A 9252-nucleotide genomic window follows, 5' to 3' on the forward strand; every position below is an offset into this window, starting at 1 on the left:
TCTCATCTTATTTTATTTATTTATATTTCTTTATTGTATAGAGTAACTGAGATCACGCAATTTCCCCGGGATCAATATTTCAATATATCAATATCAGTATTTATGATTCTGATTTTGACTGATGGCGGTTGCTTGCTCTTATTTTGAAGGATGCTAACGCGGAAGAATCATTGTTTCCGGTGTGAAAGCATTGATGCCACTCATATTTTGTTATCTTTATTTTTTATTTATTTTCTATCAATATATTTTACCTTCTATGTATTGAACAACTGAAGTCAGCAAATTTCCTCGGTAATCAATAAAGTATTTCTGATTCGGAGCTTTACCGATGGCGGTTGTGTGCTTTTATTTTGAAGGGCACCGACCAGGAAGTATCCTCGCTTCCGGTGCACCAAACCTGAACGCTCGATTTCAAACTCGGGTCCGCATTGCCTTTCGGGGCTTTGACGTCATTTCCAACGTAAAAATAACGTAGTAAAACGTAGTAGTAAACGTCGTAGTAATGACGTAGTAGTGACGTAGTAAAACGTCAGGGTTCTTTCCGTTTGAAAATTGTTAATTCTACTCGAAGGGACAATATTCACTGAGTTGCGGGATAAAGTTCAAAAGGGGAGTCTGCCATGGACCCGGAAGTCGAAGCCAGAAGGTGGGTTATTCCTTCCCCATTCAAAAAACTAAGTTACTTTTTAAAACACCTGTTTGTCTTCGAGCTTTTTTGTTGACGGTTTCCCTCAAATGTTTTTGGTCGAGCTGATTGTGTCGCTTTGGGCTCGGCAGACCTCCCTCCAGCTATGGCTCAATGAAGAGTGAAAGTGAGGTGGATGAGGAAGGTGAGGGAAGTGAGGAGGAGTTGGCAGAACTTTGTGCCTCAAACCAACCGCTGGAAGGGGACCTGGATGCTACGGGGTAATTTGTCACATTCTTCTTCTTCTGCAAGGGGTCACTGCAAACAATCGTCTCCCTCTGTCAAACCCTGTCCTCTTCACCCACTCACACCATCTAACTTCCTGTCCTCTTTCCAACCACATCTTCACCATCCCTCCTCTGTCCATATCTCACATCATCTCAGTCTGACTTGATCTACAGAACTTGTAACATACGCTATCCCTCAGATGGACTCGATCTTCTTTGTTTCCAAAGAGGAACCTCCACATCTTCATTTTTGCTGCCCTCAGTTTTGCCTCAACATGCTTTTCCACCCTCTGATTATGACTAACCAGCTGGATGAAACCATGTTTAGTATCTGACTTAGATGTTCCTGCATCTTCTGTGAACACTTCCTTTTCCGCCAAATCACCCATCTGTCATCTATGTTTTTGGAGACATTTAATTTTTCAAAACAGGAGCATCAAAATCCAAATCTGATTTTTCAATGTTTTGTTTTTTTTCTGCCCAGACTTGGGTTCAATCGATCCAGCTCTCCGGACACACAGTACACAGCGTCCGTGCAGCAGAGCCAGCCTCCGGGAGCCATTGTCATCGACACCAGGTGGAGGTCACACACCACACACACACACACACACACAAACACACACACTCAAAAGTAGAGGCTGTGCACATGTACTTATTAGAAGGCCGCAAAGAAAAAAGACTCAGTTTTTCCCCTTTTTTTGTGTTCTATTTTTTTTTTTTTGCAAAAACACCCTGGGAGTTGTCAAAATTGCTGTAAACGGAAACAGTTTCCCAGGCAACCACGACAAATACCATCAAGTTTTGCATGGCGTCGGCAAGAAGCCGTGTGTGTCCGGTTTTCTGATTCCCCTTTTGTGACTCACTGACTTGAGTGTGGGCGGTGCAGCAGTTAGCGCTTCCGCCTCGCAGCGAGAAGGTCCATGGTTGGATTCCCACAGGAGAGCCTTTGGGAGCCAAACACATACGGGACTCGAGACCCTCAGACCTGCGATTTAGAGGGTGAATGATTGCAGAAGAAAAAATGTATGAATGAACAAATCCCCCCTGCTGTCACCTCTCAGGTGTTCTGATGAGGATAATGTCTCTAACGATCCAGAAGATCTGGACGAACCGTTGTTCGCCGACTCTCCAGAACCTCCGGAGCCCGTCGAACCAGATGAGCCGGCGCAGAGTGATGCTTTCCAGCCGGGCAGGCTGCACCCCGAGCAGGACCTGCCCCACATCTTCAAGGTTGGCGGTGAAGAGTTTGTTGGAGGTTTCCTCTGTGCTGTTATCAACTCCAAACCCTGAAGCAGTTCTTCCAAACAAATGCTTCTAGTTCATGATTAAAAATTGAAGTTCACAGTCGGCGACTTCCAGGACATGATATTCTGAACCCGTCCTGCACACCAATCTTTACCCACAGAGGATCCTGAGTGTCCTGACGCGCCTCAGCAGAGAGGAACTGATCAGATTCAAGATGTGGTTCCACCAGTGGAAGACGGGCATCACCCTGCAGCACACCATGGAGGGAGATGTCCTGGACTTTGTGGACAAGCTCATGGAGGTGCTGGGTAAGGAGGAGTTCGGAAGCGCGGCCCAGACGGTGACACACCAAACCTGAGTCTGCTATGGCCCTCCTCTGCAGGTCTGGACCAGTCCTTACTCTTCACAATCAGGGCCTTAGAATACATCTCCAAGGTTGCGGAGGCAGAAGAAGTCCAGACTGAGTGCGGAAGAGGTGAGTGAGAACCTCCTGCTGGAATTCTCACGCTTCTTCTCCAGATTTTCTGAAATAAAATCTGCTCCTTTAACCACAATTTCAAAGCTCTGACGCACCTTCTCCCCATCCTTTCTCCCCAGCGCTGGCCCGCGTCCACCTCAAGCAGCGCTTGCTTTGGAAACACCAGGTCATCTATGAAGGCGTGGCCCAGGCTGGCAAGCAGAACCCCCTGGACAAAGTCTACGTGGAGCCGGTGATTTGCATTGGCGACCCCAGGGGGGTCAACCCCGCCCACGAGTACAGAGCCACCGGCGCCACAGCTCCACTCCAGGACGCTCCGGTCGGCCTGAACAACCTCTTCCGCCAGGAGAAGAACGGCCGGCCGGTGAGGACGGTGCTCACAACCGGGATCCCAGGCATTGGCATGACTGTGTCTGTGGGAAAGTTCTGCCTAGATTGGGCGCAGCAGCATGCAAACAGGGTGAGCCGGACGCAAACACCGTCTGCGCTGACAACGACCTTTAACCCTCGCCCTGCCGTGTTCACTGCTCAATCGTTCCTCTTCTCCCAGGACTTCCAGTTCGTCATCAAACTCCCCTTCCACAAATTGTGGGTCCTGCGGAACCGGATGCTCCCTGGCGAGGAGACCTCGGTCATGGAGGTGATCCGGAATCACCACCCCGTGTTGAAAGACATGAAGTACCTGGAGGAGGACGGCTGCAGGTTCCTCATAGTCATGGACTCCTTTGATTGTTACCAGGCTCCTCTCGACTGGGAGGTATTCCCCCTCACACATGCGCGTTTTAAGACTCCCAAAAACAGCTGCAGGTTGAATTCCTCCAACGTTGAGGAGCAAACCTCAACCAACCGATGTGTCAATCTGCATTGCTGTTGCAATAATTCATCTATTATTCATTCTCTGCATGGCTTATCTTACATATAACACACATCATACTCACCGTCATACAGCCCTCTCACTCACATTTTCAGGCAATAGTGTGTCTCCAATGAGCCTTCTTTATGGTTTTTGGACTGTGGGAGGAAATCGGATAACCTGCTGAGAGTATGCAAAATCAACACAGAAAGGCCTTGTCTGAATGGAACCAGGAAATTGTAGGCTGGAGGCAGTAACCACTGCGCCGCTCCAAAATTGACTAATGAAAATTAAATTAATTAAAGTAATTTATTACTTCAATTTTATCTAAAAAAAAAAAAAAAACGGGGGTGTGGTGGTGCAGAGTTCAGCACAGTCACCTCATACAACAAGGTCCCTGATTGGAGGTTCCCTTCATGTTCTCCAGTTTGGGTTCTTGCCTTTGTCAGTTCCCCGTGCAGCCAGACTCTTTGTGTGAATGAGAAGGCGAACATTTGGACATCTCTGTGCGATTGACAGGATCAGCCCCCCCCCCACCCTGTATTTACTTAATTCCTCATCACCTGCTCTTCATCTAACTGTCAGCAGCTTATGATAGGAACACTATCTCTCCCATCCAGAACGCCCCGGTGATCACGGACAGCCATGCCCAGGCCCATCTCGACGTCCTGATAGTGAACATTGTCCGAGGCTCGGTGCTCGGCGGCGCCAGCGTTTGGATCCTGGGGCGGATGGCCGCAGTCTTGCAAATTCCATCCAGATTCATAGACATTGTCACAGAGATCCGGGGTTTTAGGTGTGTGTTGATTTCCTGTCAAGCTTGTTGCCAGTACATAGCAGTCATCCCCCTCCAGTCTCACTTCTACACACATTTTTGGAAAGTTCTGCACTTTTAAACATTGCAGAGGTTTAATTTTTTATTCTTCTCACGCAGCGACCAGATGGTGGATGACTACCTGAGCAGACGCTTTGACGACGACGAGCTGGCCGCGAGCGTCCTGGCCCATTACAAACTGCAGCCAACGCTGCGGATACTGGCCCACCAGCCGTTCGTGTGCTGGATCGTGGCCACGGTGTTGGAGCGCTGCTGCCGTCGGCCGGACTTCGGGTCGAACCCCCCGCGGCTGACGCCCTTCTACGTCAACATCCTGATAGTGCAGATGAATCGAAGGCTGATGTTCTACCGAGGACGGAGTGAGAATGACCTGGTGAGGAGGTTTTGTTTTTTTTTGCAACTGCACTGAAAATACACTACATAAATATAAGAAGGCAGCACGGTCGCGTAGTAGTTTGCGCTTCTGACTTCACGGTGAGAAGGTCCATGGTTGGATTCCCTCAGTGGGGCTTCCTATATGGAGTCTCCCTTGTTCTCCCCATGGCTGTGTGGGTTCTTCTGGGTTCCTCCCAAGGTCCAAACACATGCAGAAGGATCATCAGACACCCTTAATAGTCCAGACTTGTGAACGAATGAGTGAATGGTTGTATGTCTCATGATGATGTGTAAATGAGAGTGAATAATTGGACGTCTCAATATGACGCGTGAACGAGAGGGTGAGGGGGTGGATGTCCATATGTGGCCCTATGATCGATCCAGGGTGAATCTGGGATAGCCCTCCCCGCCCCTGGCAGTATAGATCTTCTTCTAACCATATTCTCTGTATCCTCTCACTACATCCATAAATCTTCTCTTTGGTCTTCCTCTTGAGCTCCTGCCTGGCAGCTCCAATTCCAGTATTCATCTACCAATACATTCACTATAACTCCTCTGTACACGATCCAACCATCTCAGTCTGGCTTCGCTGACCTTCTCTCCAAAACATCTAACATGTGCTGTTCCTCTGATGGCCTAATTCCTGATCCTATCCATCCTCATCACTTCCAAGGAGAATCTCAGCATCTTCATGTCTGCAACTTCTAGCTCCTGTCTTTACGTCATTGTCACTGTTTCTAGACCATACGGCATTGCTGGTATCGCCACTGTCTTGTTCACCTTTCCTTTCATTCTGGCTGATAGTCTTCTATCACATAGGACCCTTGACACTTTTCTCCACCCGTTCCAACCTGCTTGAACCCGTTTCTTTACGAATGAATGAATGAATTTCTGGAAATGCTTTGTCAAAATATATCCCGGTTCTGCCTTAGTGGCTAATGAGCAAGAGAGTCACAGCGTCAGATGTTGGAGATGATGTTTCTGAAGAAGGCTTGTGTTTGACAGAAATGGTCCAGCGAAGATCATCTCCTGCTCACCAGAATGGGGCAGATGGCACTGAAGATGCTGGAGGCGGATGTTGGACACTTCTTTGAGGAGGATGTTGAGGCGAGCGGCTATACGCTGGCTGAGGTGGTGGTGATGTCCGGGCTGTGCACGGAGCTCCCCTCAGCCACCGCTGATGGGAGGAAGACCTTCTGCTTCTCGCACTTCACCTTCCAGGTAAAATCACCCGGAGGGAAAAGTTTCCTGCCCCTTTGGCGTCTGTGGGTTTACCATATTGAAGGCACGTGATAACACTCCATCTGACTGGCGCCGAGTGGCAAAGTGTTGAAGGCCAGACTCCACCCGGCTTCTCTGCTCCCAGATAGCATTCGAGCTAATGATCCTCTGCCCTCCAGGAGTTCATGGCCGCCCTGTATGTCTTCACTGTGTTCCACAACGAGTCGAAGAACATTCTTGCATCGGGGCCACCGCACCTGCTGAAGAGGTTCCCATCCCGGGACCAGAGCCAGTCAGTGGTGGGTTTGGTACAATCCGCCGTGGATCGAAGCCTGGCCTCGCCGCTGGGACGCTACGGCATGTTCCTGCGCTTCCTATGCGGCCTGCTCTCGCCGGAATGCCACGGCAAGCTGCAGCGCTGCAGCCTCCTCCCTCGCAGCGTCCATGTCCCAGCTGGACTGGACAGGGTGCAGCAGCTGCTGGAGAAGACACTCCTGACGGCACCTGAGGAGCGGCGGGACAACCTGAGGGAGTGCCTCAGGGAACTCACCCAAAAAGACGAGTAAGCCGGTGGCGTCGCGGTGGAGCTAACCAGGTTATCAGGAGGTCACCAGTCCACGTTTAAGACACTTTTTAATGTTGAGTGTCGGAAAATCTACATCTTTACTTGAAACCTACAACTTGTGGCTCAAGCTGAAGAGCAGAACACACACACACACACACACACACACACACACACACACACACACACACACACTCACACTCACACTCACACTCACACTCACACACACACACACACTCCACAGTGGTTTTTAGATTGTGAGATTTGCACCAAACCATCTCCACTAAGGCTTCTGACTGTGTATTTTGAGCATTTACATTCTGTTTTGTATTTCATTCATGCAAATGCTCTTTGAGGTTTTATTGGATTCCGGGAATCTTGCTGCCAAAGTCGGCGTTGAGATTGAAATCCGACACTGATTTATATTTTTATTTTTATTTTTAATCTCAAAGGAAATGAATTAATTTATTGAAAATAAACATTTTTGGGGGGGAAAAGATGATTTAAGTCGTTTATCAGTCAGTCAGATTTCTCCCTTTCATCCAAAATCAGAAGTTGTTTGCTGAGTTTATGGATCTCCCTGTCACGCCGGCGGTGCCAGGGTCATGCCGGCGGCGTGGACCGTGAAGGCAGCGATGCTGATTTGTCGCTTCACCTCATCCCAGGCCTTCCCTGGGTCAGCTGAGTTCTCGATGTCAAACAGTGCGTCGTAGATCCCGGGGAAAGACTCGCCTGCATATTTGTTGTGGCTGCTTGGAGCAAAAATCACGTGCCTGGATACAGAGCAGAGAAGTCAGATATGGGAGATTATAATATTTGTATTTACTTTCCAGTCTCTCAGAACAAGTTTTCAGATAGATTTAACCACTGGCTGAACTGCAAAGACCACACTTGCTCCACCCTTGATAGATCACGGCTAACTAGATTTTCTGTTAACCTGATCTCTAAACAGTTAACTAGATACCTTGCCTGCTTGATAGATAGACGCTAGCTAGATGGTCTGCTAGCTCACTTGCTAAACAGTTGCCAGCTATCACTTCCCACCAGCTCCGTAGATAGCAGCTATCTAAATATTTTGCTAACCCACCAGCTCAGCACTCACTAACTGCACATCTGCCTAGCTTGATAGATAACAGCTAACAATATATTCCACTAGCTAGATGTTCTGCCAGCTCAATAGAGAGCATATATAACCATCTAGATAGGTAGCAGCTAACTAGAAAGCAATCTAGATGCATAGCTGTCCATCTAGAAAACATAGTTAGGTAAACCAACTACAATAAATGAGGGGTGGACAATGGTATACATAAATATTTTTTATTATTATTTATTAATTCTTGTCTGTTTTCAAATGAAATCAGTGATGCCTTTCTGTTTAAAATAGTTGTAAACACTTTTCTGGCGCTCCTAAACAAACACTACGAAGATGGATTTCTCGCAAAACTTCCAGTTGAGAATTTTTAACATAAACAGCCACTGTTATTTGCTGACATGATTTTGTTGTGTGTGTGGGTGTGTGTGTCTGTGTGTTCAGGGATGAACCTGTAAAACGGACGCCCAGGTAATCCCAAGGGGTCTATGAAGGCCCGCTCCAGGTACATAAGCTGATCATTCACGATGCGTACCTGCAGAGGACTGACACACGCATACTTAGCCCAGGCTGTACAATGTAATGTCAGAGATGAACAAACAAACCTCTGAGGAACCTTAGAGCAGAACTGGAACACACTCACTCTGCTGTGTTCAAGGTCTCCAGCCGTAGGTGAAATTGCTTGGCAGCCACGGTGAAATTGTGTACGGCAGAGAACAGGGAGCCTGGACATCAATCACATTCAATCACATAAAAATAAAACAAACCCTTTTGCTGTTTGCCTTTTGAATGAATTGTGACGCAACCCGGTAAATAAAGAAGCTCTACCTTGTTAGAAAAATGTTATTGGAATAGAAATGGAAGAAAAAAACGACAAACGGGATTGGTTTTCTGCAGTTTTGTACTCGTGATGGTGTGAAGTTACTCTATAACTCCCCCGGGAGGCGTCCAGGAAAGTCATTCTGACCTGATGCCTGAGCCACCCCATCTGACTCCTCTATGCGGAGGAGCAGCGACTCCAGTCTGAGCTCCGCCTGGATGACCGAGCTTCTGACCGAACACATTTGAGCTGCTTGTATCTGCAATCTCGTTCTTTCGGTCACTACCCACAGCTCAAGCTGAATTGAGAGCTTCGCCTTCTAACTCAGCTCCATCTTTACCACGACATACCCGTACAGAGTCCATATCACCGCAGATGCTGCACTGATCCACCCTGTCGATCTCCCGCTCCATCCTTCCCTCACCCGCAAACAAGACCCTGAGATACTTGAACTCCTCCCCTTGGGCCAGGAGCTCTTCCTCGACCCGAAGTGGGCATTCCACCCGGTTGAGCACCACGATCTCTGATTTGAAGGTACTGATCCTCATCCCGGCTGATTCACACTCAGCTGCGAACTGCTCCAGTGAGAGCTGGAGATCATGGCCTGATGAAACCAATAGAACCACATCATCTGCAAAAAAGCAGAGACTTGTTCCTGCGACCACCAAACCGGATCCCCTTGACATCCTGGCTGCACCTAGAAATTCTGTCCGTAAAAGTTATGAACAGAATCGATGACAAAGGGCAGCCCTGGCATAGTCTAACTTTCACGGGAAACAGGTCAGACAATCAGCTATGCAGACCAAGCTCCGACAACGATTAATACAGAGACCGAACAGCCAGTATGATGTGGTTTGGGAT

The 9252-nt window shown here is 48.2% G+C and overlaps 2 protein-coding genes across 3 annotated transcripts in view; one reads left to right on the forward strand and one right to left on the reverse strand.

Annotated features, from left to right (window-relative positions):
- Positions 1–513: 513 nt before the first annotated feature.
- Positions 514–6747, forward strand: nlrc3l (NLR family, CARD domain containing 3-like). The gene is made up of 12 exons (XM_086143603.1): positions 514–646; positions 778–906; positions 1397–1489; positions 1974–2142; positions 2318–2465; positions 2540–2632; positions 2755–3095; positions 3186–3392; positions 4109–4284; positions 4423–4696; positions 5704–5919; positions 6099–6747. The coding sequence occupies exons 1-12, from the start codon at positions 621–623 to the stop codon at positions 6483–6485; spliced, it is 2259 nt and encodes a 752-aa protein (XP_085999729.1). The 5' UTR covers positions 514–620; the 3' UTR covers positions 6486–6747.
- A 207-nt stretch (positions 6748–6954) lies between these two features.
- naalad2 (N-acetylated alpha-linked acidic dipeptidase 2) overlaps positions 6955–9252 on the reverse strand; it is a 9016-nt gene continuing 6718 nt past the window's right edge. Inside the window, exons 18-20 of one of the 2 annotated variants that reach the window (XM_086143604.1) lie at positions 8215–8296; positions 8024–8116; positions 6955–7254 (exon numbers count right to left, since the gene is read on the reverse strand). In XM_086143604.1, coding sequence (XP_085999730.1) covers positions 7065–7254; positions 8024–8116; positions 8215–8296 — 365 coding nt within the window. In that variant the 3' untranslated portion in view covers positions 6955–7064. Of the gene's footprint in view, positions 7255–8023; positions 8297–9252 lie in introns of both variants that reach the window. The other variant, XM_086143605.1, reaches the window with a different exon arrangement.

Source organism: Fistularia commersonii, chromosome 3 (genome assembly GCF_037954325.1).
Source record: "Fistularia commersonii isolate RoL2024-O1a breed Wild chromosome 3, RoL_Fcom_v1.0, whole genome shotgun sequence".
NCBI lineage: Eukaryota > Metazoa > Chordata > Actinopteri > Syngnathiformes > Fistulariidae > Fistularia > Fistularia commersonii.

What these genes read in the sequence shown, in the direction of transcription:
- nlrc3l (XM_086143603.1), top strand. Translation starts at nt 621, where the DNA reads ATGGACCCGGAAGTCGAAGCCAGAAG. An exon ending in GGGGACCTGGATGCTACGGG is followed by an intron (nt 907 to 1,396) that starts GTAATTTGTCAC and finishes TTTTCTGCCCAG; the next exon opens with ACTTGGGTTCAATCGATCCA. An exon ending in TCTCGCACTTCACCTTCCAG is followed by an intron (nt 5,920 to 6,098) that starts GTAAAATCACCC and finishes TCTGCCCTCCAG; the next exon opens with GAGTTCATGGCCGCCCTGTA.